We start from the raw sequence: 20,856 nt of genomic DNA, 5'->3' as shown, positions 1-20,856 counted from the left end.
GACAGGGCTTCAAAGGGGGTCAGTCTCATGCCCCTGATATCATGACCTGAGCTGAAATCAAGAGTTGGACAGTTAACCTGCTGAGCCACCCATGCACCCCTCTTTGGCATTGTTTAAGAATCATGGGTATCATTAATTGGGTCTGACATCAAAAACTCTCCATTTAAAGAAGAAAGGGACTCCCAGCTGGTTTAGTCGTTAAAGCGTGTATTTCTTGATCTGGGGGTTGTGGGTTCGAGCCCCCAATGGGTGTAGAGATTAACTAAAATCTTAAAAAAAGAAGAAAAAAGGTAAGAGGAAAGAATGTATTTTGTCCTTGTTGATTTTTCTCTGGAGTTCACATTTGAGTACGTGTATAAGGTCCCCATATGTGAATGGGACAGCGTGGAATAGTAGAGTAATGGGAGAGCCGGGGACTCAGGGAAAGCCTGAATTTTGATTCTGACTGCTGTTGGGAAACTGTGTGCCTTTGTCAATTTATCTCTCCTCTTTGAGCTTTTCACCTGTAAATTGGGAGTGATAATGTGTATATTGCATGTTTAGAGATGATATCTTTAAAGTGCTTGATGCAGTACCTGACCTCTAACAGTCTCTCAAATGGTAGCTGTTGTTATTAGGTGTAGGAGATTGAGGAAAAAAAAAATATGTGGAGTTCCTTTCCAAAATTGTTGGAGAATTTGTCTTATGGGATAATATTTTTTTGAAGAGTAATCAGAACCAAAACAAAAAAAACAAAAAAAAAAAAAAGAAAGAAACAAAAGAATGAGATTCTACAGTATTTAAAATCAGAGAAATGATTTTTTTCTGTTAAAACTTGCCGGCACATTCAGAACTACAAATTAATCCTTTTTGTATATTAAAATAAAACTTTTTTGTTTACGTATCCACATGTAGCTAAACATAATAAATAGTTTTGAATTACTTTTAAACCATTTCTTAAATTAATATTTTAAAACATGATTGTATTATATTCTCTGTGCTTCCTTTAAGTTAGAATTCCTAATCCCACAATATGTTCCCCTGAAAAAACTAATAATTTAAACCTGTACTGACATGCTAATGACAGCTTGCTCTTATTTCTTTACTTCCTTCCATACACACCCACAGCCTTATCAGGAATATCTGTTAACGAAACTAAATAAACCCCTACGTAGTAAATATCTGCCAGTGGACACAAGGGTCTTCCTCTTAGATTGTACTACTCGAGCTATTTTATTTCATTAAGACTTGGAAAGGTAAATGGTATTTCAGAATGGTAGTTCAGAGGAATATGAGAGAAGGGGGAGTGGTTTAGCATTGTGTTTTGGATAAGAAAAAATGACATGTAGATCACAGGCTCTTGGGGGATGAAGGTGGAAGTAGTATAGGGATATAGAAAGGTTGGTGCCCAGAAGCCAGACTAGTATACCTCTGCTGCCTACCTTCTCCAGATCTTTCTCAATTCAAGGGAAAGATGCCTTTCAACTGTTAGGAGTCTTCACTCAGTCTTCTTGTTGTATTCTGCCACAAATGGCATTAGAAAATAGTGAGATGGGCACCTGGTAGCTCAGTTCATTAAGCATCTGATTCCTGATTTCAGCTTAGGCCATGATTTTGGGGTTATGAGATCTAACCTCATGTTGGGTTCCACACTGGGCATTGAGCCTGCTTGGATTCTCTCTCTTCCTCTCCCTCTGCCCTTCCTGTCCCTTTTGTCTTTCTCTCTCTTTAAAGAAAAAAAAAAGAAAGAAAAAAGAGAAAACAGTGACATGTGTGCTTGGAAAGTGAACTGGCTGCATTGTATGACAATAGAGGCATAAACAGTCTTTTTTGAGGCAGATATCATAGGAAACTCTTGTTTGACAGGACTGGTCTGTGGTAAGCATCATAAACAAAGTACAAAGAAGGAAGTAGTTCTAGTGGTAATGGTGGTAGGGGAATTATCCTTTGTGAAATAATTTTTTTTTTTAAAGATTTTATTTATTTATTTGACAGACAGAGATCACAAGCAGGTAGAGAGGCAGGCAGAGAGAGAGAGAGAGGAGGAAGCAGGCTCCCTGCTGAGCAGAGAGCCCGATGTGGGACTCGATCCCAGGACCCTGAGATCATGACCTGAGCCGAAGGCAGAGGCTTAACCCTCTGAGCCACCCAGGCGCCCTGTGAAATAATTTTTGAACAGACCTTAAAATATAGGTAGATTTTTGACATATAGAGATATAGAGGGTAGAGTCCAATGCATGAATATATTTGGGTTTGATAAGTAGTTTAGTCTGCCTGCAAGTTAGTTAGTAAAGGGAGTTATGGACAATTATATAAAAATTATATGAAAAGGTGAGTTGAATGCAGGTTTAATAAGGGCCTTGATTATCAGACTTGAATATGGATTTTGGTAGTTGATGGAGACTCACTGATGTTTTTTGAAGAGGAGAAAGATATATATATATATATTTTTAGATTTTATTTATTTGACAGTGAGAGAGACAGAGAGAGATCACAAGTAGGCAGAGAGGCAGACACAGAGAGGGGGAAGCAGGCTTCCCTCCAAGCAGAGAATTCGATGTGGGGCTCAATCCCAGGACTCTGAGGTCATGACCCGGGCCGAAGGCAGAGGTTTAACCCACTGAGCCACCCAAGCGCCCCGAAGAGGAGAGAGATTTAATTAGTGTTCTAGTTCAGTTAGATTTATGTGCTGAGTAGTCTGGATAAATTAAAGAAGAGACAGAGTGCTAATAATAGAAACAAAGAGGTTGGGGAAAAAGAGTGGTTTTGTCTACTGTAGCATGTGGTAGAAATGGAGAAATGAAACCCAAGGGAGTGGAGGGCTGGGAGAGTCTATATTAGACTGGGAGAATAGAATAAGTCAGATATATTATACTATGATAATGTATGATACAATGTATGTTAACAATTATATATATATAAAATATTGCATATATATATATATATATATAGAGAGAGAGAGAGAGAGAGAGAGAGAATTGCACTCTGATGTATTAGTAGAGCAGATTTCAGAAAAACAAAATTTCTACCCTGATTGTATTGTTTAATTAGCTGCATGTGCTGGGTTAACACATATAATTTTCCTGGGACTCTTATTTCATATCAGATGTAAGGCACTGACTGAATGATCTCATGGTCCCTTCTCATTCTAAACTTTTATCTTTTTCTTTTTTTTACCTGTAAAATTCTGAGCATCTGATTTGATTGGTATAATCACTTTATTGTATTGAAAGTATTAAAATCAGCGCTCAAGTAGTACTTAATTTCCACTTGACTTGTATTCAACTTCTTAGCCAACTTACATTAGTATGTACTCACCTGTAATCACTAGATGTACTCACCTTTTTGGAAATTCGTTGTTTAAAAATACCACTGTAACACATAAGTAAACTGGATATATTTTAATTTGGCCTCTGGAGTTTTACATGTCCCAGCGTTTTAAAAAGATGGAATTAAATCTAACCTAGCCAGGTGGATTTTAGCTTGAATCAGAGTGATTCAGATTAAGGTAGTATTGTTTTATTTTACTTTTCTTCTTCAAATATTTAGTGTTTTACAAATTTTATGTTTCAGGTTCACTAATGTATTTAAATGAAGCCACTCTTCTTCATAATATCAAAGTTCGATACAGTAAAGACAGAATTTATGTAAGTATTTTACAGATGATTTGGGTTTTTGTGGGGATAATTGTTTTAAATGCTGCTTTGTGGTTTTTGTCAAGCTTCAAATTTTCTAACAGGAAAATTTTATCTGAGCCTGTTGAATAGAGTGTGACCTCCATAAAGATAAGGATTTTTTTTCTAGTTTATTGCTCTGAACACTTAATGAGTATTTGTAGAATGAAATAATGAATTCAGAACATCATCTAATATCTTTCCAACTTAACAAGTCCAATTTGGTTGTTTCAAAAAACACTAATTATTTGGGATTTTGATTTCTTATTTTTGGCATATGTCTATAAATATATTTAATTAATTCACTTTCCATATTCTGGAAAAAGTTAAGGTAACTTAAAAAGATAAAGAATGTATATTGAAATAAAAACTTTAGTGACAAAGAAATGTAAATTAAAATAGTACCTCAGTACCTGAGGAAATCTCAAAAACACTAAAACACTGATCATAGAGCCTAATAGTTGCAATATTTCATTAAACCTTATATAACTTACCTTATAAAACCAGAACATTAAAAAATGAAAGAAAGTGCTTTTAATATTAGTTAATAAGGTTTATACCACATTGTTCAGATGGATACTTAACTAGTATGTTTTAATTATAATTATTCATTGGGGATGTATGAGGTTTTATTCTAATATGACCTAGTTGTAGATTCCTTTGTTAGTTGGAGATAAATGTAGTTCTCCTGTTGTAAAGATGGGACTCCATTATTTTTGAAAGAAGAAAACACATGGCTTCTTTGACTCTTCCCAGATCAAATGGCAGTCTTAATCTTTTATATCACTATCAATTTGCCTAATTATACTGACTTAATTCTGACTAAATTACCTTTAGTCTTTGCCATCTGTCCACATAGTGACAGCTGGGAAATAGAACTAGTCTTGTCTTTTTCAGGAGAGTTTACTTGCTGTCTTTCAATTGTATACAGTATTAGTCTTCACTTTCTTTTTTGATTTTTTTCAGAATCAACTGAACAGGATATATTTGGGTTGATATGTGGCTATTTTTGATAGGAAGTATATTTAGAAGCAAAATTCACTCAATCAGCAAACTAATATTGAGAAACTGCTGTATGCTAAATGCTATTTTAGTTACCAAAATAATACACATTTTTTAAAACTTGTTAAAACAATTGAACTGTGGTAATAAGTTATTAAAAGTTGATTTGGAGCTAACCAGGAAGCATCACCTTTCAAATAAAAAAGGTCACTATTTTTTCTGTACATGCCTTATATTACTTGGTGGTAGAGCAGTCATATTTATTTTAACAAATTTTAATTGTTTTAGTATTTTTTCTAGAAATTTGGAAAATTTTTATTACTTTTACAAGGAATGATTATACTTTTTAAGAATTGAGATACTTTATTTTAATTTGGGATATTTATATGAAAGCTTGACACTCATGGGATTTTTATTGGCCTTTCACTAAATTTCCTGTGTTGCAGTGTATTGCACATTACTGACTCTGACCATTAATAACTGGAGATTTATACGCATTTTAGTTACACTTTCAAGAATATTAGTTGTCTTTTTTTCACATATAGTTGACCTACAAGTCTTTTCCTAAATTGCATGATTGATAAAAAAAAAATTACCCGCTTTAGTTTTTGTTTTTCATGTATAATGTCTAGTATCACTAGAGTATTTTAAGTTTATTCCTAGATTTTTTGATCTTTCTTTTCCTAAAATATGTATGCATTGGGCAAATGACCTCTGTTAGATTGTGACTATCTGGCATCATCAGCTTCTGTTTGGAAAACCAGTATTTTCAAAGTTACCTGAGGCCATGATTGGTATGTTTTTTCCTAGCCAATTATGTCTTTTAGTTACAAAACTGTTAAGAATCAGCAGTGCATAACTATAGTTATTATTACTATAACATATGGAAGAAATGGAAGCAGTTTGGAATAAGGGTTTAGATTTGTTTTTTTTCTATTTCTCACCAACCAAAATGATCACTTTTCTTCCTTAGACTTAAGTAGAACAACAGCTAACTCAAATTTAACATTTTCATTTGTTGCTAAAATCTCTGTTATTTTCCTTTGTTTCCCACAGAAAGATTATTACCTGGAATTTAAGATTTTTTTTACTCCACTGCAGTAAACATTTTTGAGAGCATTCATTGAACTTTAGATTAGTAGTCTGAGAGTTCTTGGTTTCTGCATCATTTCCTTTCTACGGCTAGGAACAGAAAAGAGAAAAATATGGTCCTGTCTGCCCTAGTTTAGCTGATAAACAACAACTAATTGCTAAAGCACAACTTTTTTTTCTACCCACAAGGAATTTTATAAATCCTACTGGTGCATTTTTCTGGTCTTTTAGAGCCACAGTTAAATTCCAAATTTAAAAGCAAACTGAAGTTGCTCATTAAACATTTAGCCTGTCAATATTCTAGGCAATGGTTCACATGCATTGTTTTGCAAAAATGTGGGACCAAGTGGTCACCAGAGCACTAAATTAGTCCTTGGCTTTCAGTGATGGAGATTGGCCTAGAGGATCCTATGAACTCTTTAAGCTCTTTAGTAACAGGGTAAATAAAGTAGTCCAGGTAAGGAATATAAATGACTAAGACTCAAGCTGTAGGAATAGAAAGAAGTAGGAGAGTAGAGTTCTTAAGTAGCGTCAACAAAGAAGGCTGATTGAAATGGAGGCTTAGACTCAGCCCCTGTCTCAATGTCTGTGGTGGCTTGGTGGTGATGCTGTGAACCAGGGGGCAGGAAGGAGTATATGGGAGGAGAGTGTGTTCTTTGAGGCAAAGGGTAGTCAAGAGAGGTAATCTTGATTTTGGATCTGCTGAGTTTGAGGTGCATATCATGGTGAGAAGTTGAAAGTATTTATTAAGAATTGGAGAAATATGGGTCCTGTAGAGTATATGTTTAGGGCTTGAAATGCAGATTTGGAAGTCCTAATTTATATAAAGAATTAAAGGTGTCTTATTTACTGTATTTTCTTTCTCCCATGAGCCTTGTTTAGTTTTAGACTAAAATAGTAATTGGAAAATTTTATGTTCACGCTTTTTCTATTTAGACGTATGTCGCCAACATTCTGATTGCAGTGAACCCATACTTTGACATACCTAAAATATATTCTTCAGAAACAATTAAGTCATATCAAGGAAAATCTCTTGGGACAATGCCACCTCATGTCTTTGCAATTGGTAAGTAATTTAATTTTTTTCCTTATATTGTACAAATTTGATGTTTTTCTTTTGGATTAATAAAAGCTGTGAGTTGAATACGTATTTTGGTGGCCTTTATCTATTTTGAATGTATCGCCATTATTTAGGAGCATGTATCTTACACAGGATGGAGAAGACTAGTTTTGCAGCTAACTCATGGGGTAGTTGTACATCATTATCTTTGTTAAATGTGTCTGTGTCTTCCTAAATATGTTCACCCGTTTGAAAGTAGGATGTAATAAAAGCTGACCTAATGGTTCTTTTGACTCCTTGACACGATCAGCTCCATCTTAGAAGTGTCCTCCTTCATAGCTTTGAGGCCCAGGCCTTCCATCGTTATCCAGGTCATCACTTGTGAGTGTATTGCTAAGGCTTAGATATAAGCCATAAGAGCAGACTTCTTCCTTACCTTATCTTGCATCAGGGCTCTATAAGTGTTAAGAATTAGAAATGATATATGCTTCTTATCTCTAGGGAATCCACGTGGAAAGACAGCAGTTTTTGCCTCAGTTTTTCCTCTCATCTTTAGCTCTGAGGAACACAGAGATGGTTTTTTTTTGACATACACACACCCCTACCATAGCTGGTGACTGCAAGTACAGAGATGTTAGTTAACCCTTTGGATCCAGACATAACCAGCAGTTAAATGATGACATGTTTTGTTAGTAGTTCTTAGTGCAGTCTGTTTCTCTTTGGGCCTTATTTTCATGCCTACGTTTTGACCAAACCAGGCTTCACTTCCCAATTTGGCTGACTTGTATACTAGGTAGAGTGAATATGTCAGCCAAATCCAGTGCAATAGCGGATTGACTTTTGGTTCTGAGATGCTTTGATGGGCATTAGTATGTTTCGTATTAGCTAGAAAATGGTTCAAAATCCTTAGAACCTGAATATGACCAAGCTCATTACTGGAGAGAAATTATGTGTTTAAAATGTAATAGACTGACTTATTTTTAGTTGTTAACTGCTAAAAAAAAATGTCTAGAATAGTATCATGAAAGTGGGTGGAACAGATTATTGATAAATTTTCCCCTTATCCTAACCCCTCGTCAGAAGGATGAATATACTCTTGCATGTAGTTTCCATTTGGTCCAATACAGTAAAAACCATTTGTAAAGCTTCATTTGTATGGGTAGCACATGTCTGAAATGAATAAATAGTTGCCTATAGAGCTAAATTGGTTAGGACCTAATTTTGAATTAAAACTATCTTAATATAAGACCATTTAACAGAATCAAATTGTGCTCAACTTGTCTTTGTAATACTACTACTACCACACAGATTTTACAGTTATGAATTTTTATTTCCAGCAGAATTTTTGGTTGCCAGATTTCTTAATTGGTAGCTGTTACTTCTTGCTTTTCCTTTGGCCTTCATTTCCCTGGGACTTCAGTGAATATTGTATTATTATTATTATCATTGTTATTATTATATTGTATTATTATATTATATATATTATATGTATATTGAGCTTTTTTTTTTTTTTTTTGGATCTTCTCTGGAATTAGGAAGAACTGAGCCACAGCTCATAATATGAAGACATGCTAGTACAAACATAAGAGTTGTTTATTTGGATTTCATATTACTTAGTTGTCAGCGTAATAAGATAGGACATTTAAAGTAAAAACTTTCAGAGATGTTCTGAACACTTTTGAATGATTTTATTTTAAAGTGTTACTATCTAAAAACACACATTTATTATTTAAGAGTAAGTGTTCTTTGATAATAAAACAACTTTGTATCATTTAGGAAATTTGTATTTAGTACACCTCTCATCATTAACATGTTATTTTGACCCTAGCTGATAAGGCTTTTCGAGATATGAAGGTGCTTAAGATGAGTCAGTCTATCATCGTATCTGGAGAATCAGGAGCTGGCAAAACAGAAAATACAAAATTTGTTCTAAGGTGAGGTGTTTTTAGCTAACCTTTTAGAATCTTTTGAATAGGTTTATTTATTTTTTTTAATTTGTGGAAAAAATCTTTAGCATAACACTTAGCAGTTTAAACATTTCTCAGTGTATAGTTCAGTAGTATGAAGTATATTCACATTGTTTTTCAGCCAATCTCCAGAACTTTTTTTTTATCTAAAACTGAAACTCTCTGCCTGTTAAACAACTCCATTTCCCCCATCTCAGCCCATGCCAACTACCCTTCAGCTTTCTGCTTCTGATTTTGACTACTCTAGGTACCTCAAATAAGTGAATCATACAGTATTTGTCTTTCTGTGACTGGCTTATCCCACTTAGCATAATGTCCTCAAATTTTATCCATGTTGTATCATGTGTCACGATTTCCTTTTTTTTTTTTTTTTAGTTTTTTTATTTGAGACAGAGCAAGCACAAGCAGGGAGGAGGGTCAGAGAGAGGGAGGGAGAAGCAGACTCTCTGCTGAGCAGGGAGCCCAATGCGGAATTTGATCCCAGGACCCTGAGACCATGACCTAAGCTGAAGGCAGAGGCTTAACTGACTGAGCCACTTAGGTGCCCCTTGATTTCCTTTTTAAGGCTGCATAATATTCATTTTGTTTACCTAGTCATTTATCAGTGGGCACTTCAGTTACTTCTGAATCTTGGCTATTGGGAATAGTACTGCTGTTGAACATGATATGAATAAAGAGATACAAATACCTCTTTGAACAGGTTGACTTTGCATACTTTTGAACACTTTATTTTATTGTATTTTTTAAAGATTTTATTTTGAATTTATTATTTATTATATTTTTTTTTTTAGAGAGGAAGAGTGGGGCGGGGGCAAAGGGAAAGGGAGAGGGAGAGATAGAATCCGGATCTCACAACCCTGAGATAACGACCTGCGCAAAAATCAAGAGTCAGATCTTAACTGACTGATCCACCCAGGTGCCCTAAAGATTTTATTGTAAGTAATATCTATACCCAGCATGAGGTTCAGACCCACAACCCTGAGATCAAGAGTTGTATGCTCTATCGACTGGGCCAACAGGGTGCCCAGTGCATACTTTATGACATAGTTTGAAATGGTAGGTTCTATCCCTTTTAAAAACAGACACCTTATGTGGAAGCTAAGCTATAGATTGTTGAAAACTAGTTCTGACGTATTCTTCTTAAATGAGGATCCTAGAGGAGACCGACGCTAGTCAGCCTTTACATTCTGTTCTCAGTATTCCTGCTGTGAGTGTGGTTGAAACCATTTTTTACCTTAAGCTTATGACAGTTGGCCTTCTAATTCTATCTCCTCATAACCCTGTCTCAGTGTATCCCCTTTGTGGCCATCAAATTAAATTCCACACTTTGTTTATAATCATTGCATTATAAATATGGAAGGAACTATAGCACTCATTAGTTTCGTTCCTTCAGTTTACATACTTCAGTTAACTTAGAAAAGTTAAATCTAGCGTTGAAGCTACTGGTAGGACCAGTGCATTCTGAATTCTCTCCAGTATTATTCCCACTAATACAGTCTTAGCCAATTGCTGGTGGGTCCCTTCTTGACATTTTCTATTTTTTTATGCAGATGTATGCTATTCAGTTATTTATATAAAATTAATTTAGAAGTTTGTTATTGTGCGTTATGTATATGTAATTCTGATTAAATGAGTGCTTCCTAATACTTTGGGAATTTTAAGTGGCTCAATTTCTTACTTCTCTTCTGTATGTAAGAATCATACATTGAGTCTATAGTTTATATACAGCTTTGAAAATGAACAAATAATTTAGAAACTGTAAACTTCTAATACAAACTTATGTTCTAAGTTAAAGATTACTTTTTGTTTTGAAATGTTCTGGGAAAATAGTTGTTCAATTATATTTAATCTTTGGATAAAACAACATGAAGAGTGGTAATTTCCTCGTTGTTCCGGGGCAAATTACCTTATTTTCTCTAACCATATAAATTGAATTAATATGCTATCACAGAAGACTTTGGAATCTTATATAGACAATGAATATTCTTATGTAAAATGTGTCACATCTTTAAAACCAAATAGTTGGTTAAATTCAGAATATTTCCAAAAACAGTTTAAAAATAATGCTGATTTTGATGTTCAAGGTAATCCAAATTGCATTTCAAGTGTTTAAAATGCTGTAACAGGCATCTGGGTGGCATTTGGTTAAATGTCCAACTCTTGATTTTGGCTCAGGTCCTGATCTCAGGGTTGTGAGATTGAGCCTGAGGTCGGGCTTCATAATGAGCCTGGAGCCTTCTTAAGATTCTCTCTGCCCCCAGTGGTGTCAGGCTCTGTGCTCAGTGGGGAGTCTGCTTGACAATTCTCTCTCTCCTTCTGCCCATACCCCTGCTTTGTTTTCTCTCCCTCTCTCTCTCAAATCTTAAAAAAAGAAAGGGATAGCAGAATAGTTGCATTTAAATATAAATTTGTAAATTTTAAATGACTAGTTACAGAGATGATCCTGGTTTAAATTTTATACGTATTAAATAATACTAAAGTTTCAACTATGGGTCTCCTGGGTGACTGAGTCAGTCGGTTAAGGGTCTGCCTTCAGCTCACATCATGATCCTGGGGTCTGGGATTGAGCCCCATATCCGGCTCCCTGCTCAGTGGGGAGTCTGTTTTCCTTTCTGTCTCTGCCTCTCCTCCCTTGGGTGTGCTTTCTCTCAAATAAATCAATAATATCTTTAAAAAAAAGTTACAATTATAATGTGTACAATGTTGTTGTCATGTAAATTTTTTTATCCTATATTTTAAACAGATATCTGACTGAATCCTATGGAACAGGTCAAGATATTGATGATAGAATTGTTGAAGGTATTGTTAATCTTTAAAATTTTTATGTTTTATTGTTAGATATATACAGAAATAAACTTGTGAGAATCCTCTAAGTGATCTGGAATGCTCTCCCAGAGATCCAAAAGACTCTTCCATCTCCTACAGATCTTTGCTGAGATATCTTTTGCTTTATTTAATGTCTGTTGTTTTCCCTCTCACCCAATGTAAGTGCTAAGAAGACAGGGATTTTTATATATTCCAGTCTCCTAGAATAGTGTCTGATACATGAAATATGACCCATAAGTATCTCTCAGATGAATGAAATAAATACAGGAAGCTTTTTGGCCTCTTCTTTGTTTTGTTGACCTTGTTTTTTGCAAAGGAGAGAGGAAGAGGGTTATTTAGAATTAAAATGTATTTTGAGGGGAAATTTTAATGACTTAGTACACTTGGAAGGCAGGAGTCTGTAAATTGATTTCCTGAAGTTCAGTACTTGCATACCCCTTAGAACGTTTTCTTACACCTGGTTTGGAGACTGCTGGTCTGGTCAACCACCAGGTTGAATCCACACCACACTCCTGCATCATAGATTCCTTTCTGCTCCCCCCACTTACATTCTTGTTTCCCTGTAATTTGTTCTCTGTTTGGAAGTTGGGATGATCTCTTTTGCTTTTAGTCTTTTAATGGCTTCATATTGCTCTCAAGATAAAGCTGTAAATCTGTAACACAGAAAGTGAGAGGAAGTTCTGGGTAGGCTAGGGCAATGGCTGCGTATGTGGTTGGCCTGCAGGCAAGCCAGAGACAGGGAAAAGGGAGAAGGTAAAACCTACCCATGGATCGTAAGCATGAGAGCTGAGGTAGGACTATGACTGTCAAAATTGTCTCTGACTTCTCACCAGGTGGGCGGGGAGAGATCTAGTTCCTGAGGTACCAAATGAGATAACTCTCTTTCTTCTCATAATGGTGATGAAATTAACATGTGTAAGATGTATTATGCATTGTGTGGCTTGCTGAATATCTTTTCTTAATTTAAATCCCTATAGAATGAGGTAGGTACAATTTTATCCCTACAGTACAGATTAAAAACTGAGGTTAAAAAAAATTTTAAGTGGCTTGTTGAAGAGCATATAGCTCATCAGATGTGGAAATGGGATATAATAAACTCAGGCATCTTAACAATGTGCTATATACTAAGAGCATATTTTAACACTGTTACTATTTTAAAGAAAAATTTCAGTTGAACAAAAATTTATTAAGGTCCTTCTGTGTTCATGCATTTTGATAAATCACAGCTAGCAAATGTGTATATTTTTTCACAATTATGTGAAATATACATGTAGATGAACATAAATACTCTAATAAACATTTTTATTAAGTTTGCATCAATGAAGTTTTTCATGTTGATATAAATTTATAGTTTTACTTACAGTTCTCATTGTGGTATTATAACACACCCAGGTGTGAAGATCTCATAAGTAATGCTTTATTCACTATAAAGCACCTCTCTTTAATGAGGGAATAACCTTTTAAAATTGAATAAATAAATAAACAAATTATGGACTAATTCAATAAAGTACTAATTAGTATTCTGAGTTGTTTCCTTGAAGTACAAACTTAACTTGCAAATTGGATATAAACCTGGTTCCTTCTGTGAGAATGTGGTGTATGTATACATAGTGTGCGATAGTTGAGAAAAGTTGGAAAGTATTCCAAATGTTTCAGTAGAGGATAGTAGATATTAACTAGCAGAATATAGAAATCATTTGATGCCATTTTTAATTGAAGATTGGTTGTTGGTTTTAGAATGAGTACATCAGTAGCATTACTGTAATCTTCTGATAGGCTATTATCCTAATTTTGGATATTTTACTTAATATATTTGATACTTCAGCAAAAACTAGTAGTCACCAGTAAAGGAGTTGGGGAGACCTGTAATTGAGTTCCCTTTTGGCTGGAAGCTAGTCATGTGGCTTTTCACAAGTCAGTTGATTTTGTTAACCCATCAGAAAGGTTAGGTATATATGCAAACTTTTGTTTCAGTTTTAATATTTTCTTACTTTTTTTGGCAAATGAAACAGCCGGAGAGTAATCTTTAAAAGGATTTGGATACTTGTTAAGCTTTCTACGGTAGATAGAATAAGAGAGATGAACTTTAAAAGATTTCATAAGAAAATTCTAGTAATAAACATTGTGAAGCAATTTATGAGGTTGCAGATAGAAAATATATAATATTGGCACAAATCTGGGATGTTTATAGTTGAGACTGGTGATTATAACAATAGACTCTAATGGGGAGCCTGGCTGGCTCAGTTGATTGTGATCGACTCTTGATCTCCACTCAGGTCTGATCTCAGGGTTGTGAGTTCAAGCTCTGCATTAGGCTCCACACCTAGTGTGGAGTACTTAAAAACAACATGAAAGAAAACAAACAATAGACTCTAATAAACCTTTTTTAGTCATATGGTATGTATACATTATTATAAGATAAAAACAAGTAAAATTTTACATTTGTTTATTGGGAGCTTATTTTCATTAAAAATATTTTTATTAAGTTTTTAATTTTAATTCCACTGTAATTAACATACAGTGTTATATTAGTTTCAGGTATAAAATACGGTGATTCAACAAGTCTGTACATCATTACTCAGTGCTTATCATGATAAGTGTACTCTTTAATCCCCTTCACTTATTTTACCCATTCCCCCATCCACCTCGTCTCTGATTTTTTTTTTAAGATTTTATTTATTTATTTGATAAAGACACAGCAAGAAAGGGAACACAAGCTGGGGGAGTGGGAGAGGGAGAAGCAGGCTTCCCACTGAGCAGGGAGCCTGATGTGGAGCTCGATCCCAGGACCCTGGAATCATGACCTGAGCCGAAGGCAGCCACTTAACGACTGAGCCACCCATGTACCCCGATATGGTTTGTTTTAAATGAGTACCCTCAAAAGTTATTTTTTTTCAACAAGAACATTTTTTATTGAAGCATACATTAGGAACCATGGTTCTAAAATATAAATATAATATATTCCATCCAAGAAAAATAGAATACACATTTCTTTAAGTACACAGAAGACTCCCTGACTAAATCACATAGAAAGAGACATGGCAATTATTAGAAATTTAGGAAGACTGACGTCATACCAAGTATATTCTCCAACCAAAATGGTACAAGACTAGAGATAAAACAAGGCTGGAAAATCTACAATGTAAATATTATATATTTAATGGTAAATATTAAATAACACACTACTGTACAAGCAGTGGACCAAATAAGAAATCAAATGGTAAATCAAAATATGTCTCAAAACAAAGGAAAAAGAAAATACAATATTCCAGAATCTATGGAATGCAGCAAAAGCAGATGTTAGAGTGAAATTTATGCTATAAATGCTTGTATTAAGAAAATAAATAACATTACACCATAAGGACCTAGAACAAGAATAAATTTAGGTGAAATGCTGAAATTTCGTAGAGGAAGGAAAAAACAAAGAAGAATCAGAAATAAATAAAACAGAGACAATAGCAGTATTATAACATGAAAGTAATGACCAGTTTTTCCAAAAAAGATAAAGTTGACACTGCTTTAACTACATTAAGAAAAAAAGGAGAAGTGGGGTACCGGGGTGGCTCAGAGGGTTAAGCCTCTGCCTTCAGCTCAGGTCATGGTCCCAGTGTCCTGGGATTGAGCCCCGCATCAGGCTCTCTTCTCAGCAGGGAGCCTGCTTCCCCCTCTCTCTCTGCCTACTTGTGATCTCTCTCTCTGTCAAATAAATAAATAAAATCTTAAAAAAAAAAAAGAAGAAAAAGGAGAAGACTTGAAAACTAAAATGAGAAATGTAAAACAGTAGGACAGATAACCCCAGAAATACATACATAGTGTGATAATAGATTACTATGAACAGTTATATACTAACAAGTCAGGTAACTTAGACAAAAACAGGATGATTCCTAAACACACACAAGTTACCACAATTGAATCATGAATCTTGAATCCAAGAAATAGGAAATCTTCTTACCCCAATAAAAAGAATGGAAATTGAGTTAGGAATCAAAAATCTCCCAGCACAGAAAAGGCTAAGACCACATGGGCTTTGTGAATTCTACCAAAACATTAACAAAATAATAATAATGACAGTCTTTATCAAAGTCTTACAAATAATGGAATGGAGGGAACATATTTAAAATCATTCTATGAGACCGTGCCACCCTGTCACCAAAGCAGGATAAAAACAATACAAGAAAAAAAAGTCTAGTTTGTCTGATAGAAGTATTGCTACTCTGACTTTTGTGTGATAAATATTTCTCTACCCTTTCACTTTCAATCTGTATGTGTCTTTACATCTAAAATGAGTCTTTTGTAGGCTGGGATTTTAAAAACTGTTGTTCTGAGGATCTTTTTTATTCTCTAGCTTGTATGTTAGATTTTGTTGGATGTACATGAAAATATTAAGTATGGAGGCTTTATTAATATATAAAATATTTTAGGAAAGTAAGTCAACTAATAACTTCTTGCGTGTATTTTGTTCACCAGGGTTTTGCTGTTTACTCTATATTATAGTTCCTATTCCTTTAGGGCTGATGTACTTGTGAAAACCTTTAAATATATAGGGAGTAATTTTTAAAGTTGAGTTCTGAATTTTGTAACCTAATGACTTTAAAATTTAGTCTTTCCTTTACCATTTACATTTTCTTATTACATAATTTGAGTAGTTTCCCCATCTTCTATACTTTACTAGAGCCTGAATATAGTGGTAATCAATAGATATTTGAGGGATTCAATATTACATGTAAATTCCTTCATGGTAATATTTTTGAAAACATTTTTTTGTATTAATAAGGAAACACACTATGCATATTGTTTTTTAATTTTCCTTCATGCTGTTTTTTTGATGAAATATTTTTATTTCTTTTTCAATAGCTAACCCACTCTTAGAAGCCTTTGGAAATGCAAAGACTGTTCGCAACAATAATAGCAGTAGATTTGGAAAATTTGTAGAAATACATTTCAATGAAAAGGTAAGTGAGAATGAGTTTTGGGATGGTATCTTTGGGAAGTGTTTGTGAAAAACACAAGGGTCTTGGGGCACGTGGATGGCTTTGTTGGTTAAATGTCCAACTCTTGATCTCAGTTCAGGTCTGGATTTCAGGGTCATGAGTTCAAGCGCCATACTGGGCTCTGTATTGGGTCTGGAGCCTACATAAAAAAAAAAAAAAAAAAGAAAGAAAGAAAAAGAAAAACACAAGGGTCTTGACAGAATTGGTGCTGTCACTGAACTCCTGGTAAATCCATTTGAGTTTCTCTCTTTACTTTAGGTAATTGGGAGAATATATATATTCAGTATGACTTTCATAAATATTGTAAGCTTACATTTATTTAGTTATCTTCTTTTTTTCCCTTTACTTGATAACTGTTATAACCTCTTTGATATAGACAAATGTTCATTAGAAGAATAATTCAACATTGGTAGGTTATACTTTCAGTACAGACAAAAGGTTGATATCCAGGATCTATAATGAACTCCTCAAACTCAAAACACATGAAACAGGCAAACTCAGTGGGTTAAGCCGCTGCCTTCGGCTCAGGTCATGATCTCAGGGTCCTGGGATCGAGTCCCGCATCGGGCTTTCTGCTCAGCAGGGAGCCTGCTTCCTCCTCTCTCTCTCTGCCTACTTGTAATCTCTCTCTGTCAAATAAATAAATAAAATCTTTAAAAAAAAAAATGGGAAGAAGATATGAACAGACACTTCTCCAATCAAGACATACAAATGGCTATCAGACACATGAGAAAATGTTCATCATCATTAGCCCTCAGGGAGATTCAAATTAAAACCACATTGAGATATCACCTTACACCAGTTAGAATGGCCAAAATTAACAAAACAGGAAACAACATGTATTGGAGAGGATGTGGAGAAAGGGGAACCCTCTTACACTGTTGGTGGGAATGCAGGTTGGTGCAGCATCTTTGAACAGTGTGGAGATTCCTCAAGAAATTAAAAATAGAACTTCTGATTGAGAGTCAAGATGGCGGAGAAGTAGCAGGCTGAGACTACTTCAGCTAGCAGGAGATCAGCTAGATAGCTTATCTAAAGATTGCAAACACCTGCAAATCCATCGGCAGATTGAAGAGAAGAAGAACAGCAATTCTGGAAACAGAAAAACAACCACTTTCTGAAAGGTAGGACCTGCGGAGAAGTGAATCCAAAGCGACGGGAAGATAGACCTTGGGGGGAGGGGCCGGCTCCTGGCAATAGGCGGAGCAACGGAGCACAAAATTGGGACTTTTAAAAGTCTGTTCCGCTGAGGGACATCGCTCCAGAGGCTAAACCGGGGTGAAGCCCACGCGGGGTCAGTGTGGCCTCAGCTCCCGCAGGGTCACAGAAGGATTGGGGGTGTCTGAGTGTCGCAGAGCTTGCGGGTATTGGAACGGGAAAGCCGGCTACAGAGACAGAGCCGACAGTAAGATCACAGCTCGGGATTACCTTGAACCGGTCGCAGGCTCGGTGAGCTTGGAGCGCGGCCGGAGGTCAGGCAGACGGGAGTAACTGGGCGCTGTTCTCTGAGGACACACTGAGGAGTGGGACCCCTGGGCTCTCGGCTCCTCTGGGCCGGAGACCAGGAGGCCGCCATTTGTATTCCTGTCCTCCGGAACTCTACGAAAGCGCTCAGGGAACAAAAGCTCCTGAAAGCAAACCCGAGTGGATTACTCAGCCCGGCCCCTGGTAAGGGCGGTGCAATTCCTCCTGGGGCAAAGACACTTGAGAATCACTACACCAGGCCCCTTCCCCAGAAGATCAACAAGAAATCCAGCCAAGACCAAGTTCACCTACCAAGGAGTGCGGTTTCAATACCAAGGAGAGCAGCAGAATTCCAGAGGAGGAGAAAGCAAAGCATGGAATTCATGGCTTTCTCCCTGTGATTTTCTTTTTTGTTTTCCCTGTGATTTTTCTAGTCTTGCAGTTAATTTTTTTTTTCATTTTTTTTTCTTTTCTTCTGCTAAAATTTTTTAACTTTTACCCTTTTCTTTTTTAACGTTTTTTAACTAGTTTATCAAATATATATATTTTTTCCTTTTTATATTTTTCTTTATTCGTTTTCTTTTTTTAAATTCTTTTATTTATTTTTTCTTTTTTCTTTCTTTCTTTTTGCACCTCTTTTTATCCCCTTTCTCCCCCCTCACGATTTGGGATCTCTTCTGATTTGGTTAAAGCATATTGTCCTGGGGTTGTTGCCACCCTTTTAGTATTTTACTTGCTCCTTCATATACTCTTATCTGGACTAAATGACAAGACAGAAAAATTCACCACAAAAAAAAGAACACGAGGCAGTACCGAAGGCTAGGGACCTAATCAATACAGACATTGGTAATATATCAGATCTAGAGTTCAGAATGACAATTCTCAAGGTTCTAGCTGGGCTCAAAAAAGGCATGGAAGATATTAGAGAAACCCTCTCGGGAGATATAAAAGCCCTTTCTGGAGAAATAAAAGAACTAAAATCTAACCAAGTTGAAATCAAAAAAGCTATTAATGAGGTGCAATCAAAAATGGAGGCTCTCATTGCTAGGTTAAATGAGGCAGAAGAAAGAATTAGTGATATAGAAGACCAAATGATACAGAATAAAGAAGCTGAGCAAAAGAGGGACAGACAGCTACTGGACCACGAGGGGAGAATTCGAGAGATAAGTGACACCATAAGACTAAACAACATTAGGATAATTGGGATTCCAGAAGAAGAAGAAAGAGAGAGGGGAGCAGAAGGTATACTGGAGAGAATTATTGGGGAGAATTTCCCCAATATGGCAAAGGGAACGAGCATCAAAATTCAGGAGGTTCAGAGAACGCCCCTCAAAATCAATAAGAATAGGCCCACAGCCCGTCACCTAATAGTAAAATTTACAAGTCTCAGTGACAAAGAGAAAATCCTGAAAGCAGCCCGGGAAAAGAAGTCTGTAACATACAATGGTAAAAATATTAGATTGGCAGCTGACTTATGCACAGAGACCTGGCAGGCCAGAAAGAGCTGGCATGATATTTTCAGAGCACTAAATGAGAAAAACATGCAGCCAAGAATACTATATCCAGCTAGGCTATCATTGAAAATAGAGGAGAGATTAAAAGCTTCCAGGACAAACAAAAACTGAAAGAATTTGCAAACACCAAACCAGCTCTACAGGAAATATTGAAAGGGGTCCTCTAAGCAAAGAGAGAGCCTACAAGTGGTAGATCAGTAAGGAACAGAGACAATATACAGTAACAGTCACCTTACAGGCAATACAATGGCACTAAATTCATATCTCTCAATAGTTACCCTGAATGTTAATGGGCTAAATGCCCCTGTCAAAAGACACAGGGTATCAGAATGGATAAAAAAACAAAACCCATCTATATGTTGCCTCCAAGAAACTCATTTTAAGCCCGAAGACACCTCCAGATTTAAAGTGAGGGGGTGGAAAAGAATTTACCATGCTAATGGACATCAGAAGAAAGCAGGAGTGGCAATCCTTATATCAGATCAATTAGATTTTAAGCCAAAGACTATAATAAGAGATGAGGAAGGACACTATATCATACTCAAAGGGTCTGTCCAACAAGAAGATTTAACAATTTTAAATATCTATGCCCCCAACGTGGGAGCAGCCAACTATATAAACCAATTAATAACAAAATCAAAGAAACACATCAACAATAATACAATAATAGTAGGGGACTTTAACACTCCCCTCACTGAAATGGACAGATCATCCAAGCAAAAGATCAGCAAGGAAATAAAGGCCTTAAACGACACACTGGACCAGATGGACATCACAAATATATTCAGAACATTTCATCCCAAAGCAACAGAATACACATTCTTCTCTAGTGCACATGGAGCATTCTCCAGAATAGATCACATCCTCGGTCCTAAATCAGGACTCAACTGGTATCAAAAGATTGGGATCATTCCCTGCATATTTTCAGACCACAGTGCTCTGAAGCTAGAACTCAACCACAAGAGGAAGTTTGGAAAGAACCCAAATACATGGAGACTAAACAGCATCCTTCTAAAGAATGAATGGGTCAACCGGGAAATTAAAGAAGAATTGAAAAAAATCATGGAAACAAATGATAATGAAAATACAATGGTTCAAAATCTGTGGGACACAACAAAGGCAGTCCTGAGAGGAAAATATATAGCGGTACAAGCCTTCCTGAAGAAACAAGAAAGGTATCAGGTACACAACGTAACCCTACACCTAAAGAAGCTGGAGAAAGAACAAGAAAGAAACCCCAAGCCCAGCAGGAGAAGAGAAATCATAAAGATCAGAGCAGAAATCAAT

General features: G+C 35.8%; 1 protein-coding gene across 7 annotated transcripts in view; it reads left to right on the top strand.

Annotated features, from left to right (window-relative positions):
- MYO6 (myosin VI) overlaps positions 1-20,856 on the top strand; it is a 155,991-nt gene that overhangs the window by 62,209 nt on the left and 72,926 nt on the right. For all 7 annotated transcript variants that reach the window (XM_032339239.1, XM_032339235.1, XM_032339241.1 and 4 more), the window contains exons 4-8: positions 3,553-3,626; positions 6,684-6,813; positions 8,636-8,741; positions 11,518-11,573; positions 16,455-16,552. In XM_032339239.1, the coding sequence (XP_032195130.1) occupies positions 3,553-3,626; positions 6,684-6,813; positions 8,636-8,741; positions 11,518-11,573; positions 16,455-16,552 (464 nt within the window). The remainder of the gene's footprint in view (positions 1-3,552; positions 3,627-6,683; positions 6,814-8,635; positions 8,742-11,517; positions 11,574-16,454; positions 16,553-20,856) is intronic.

The sequence above is a fragment of the Mustela erminea genome, chromosome 4, assembly GCF_009829155.1.
Source record: "Mustela erminea isolate mMusErm1 chromosome 4, mMusErm1.Pri, whole genome shotgun sequence".
NCBI classification, from domain to species: Eukaryota; Metazoa; Chordata; class Mammalia; order Carnivora; family Mustelidae; genus Mustela; species Mustela erminea.
Note: the sequence above shows the minus strand (reverse complement) of the source record. Positions and strands in the feature narration are given on the sequence as shown.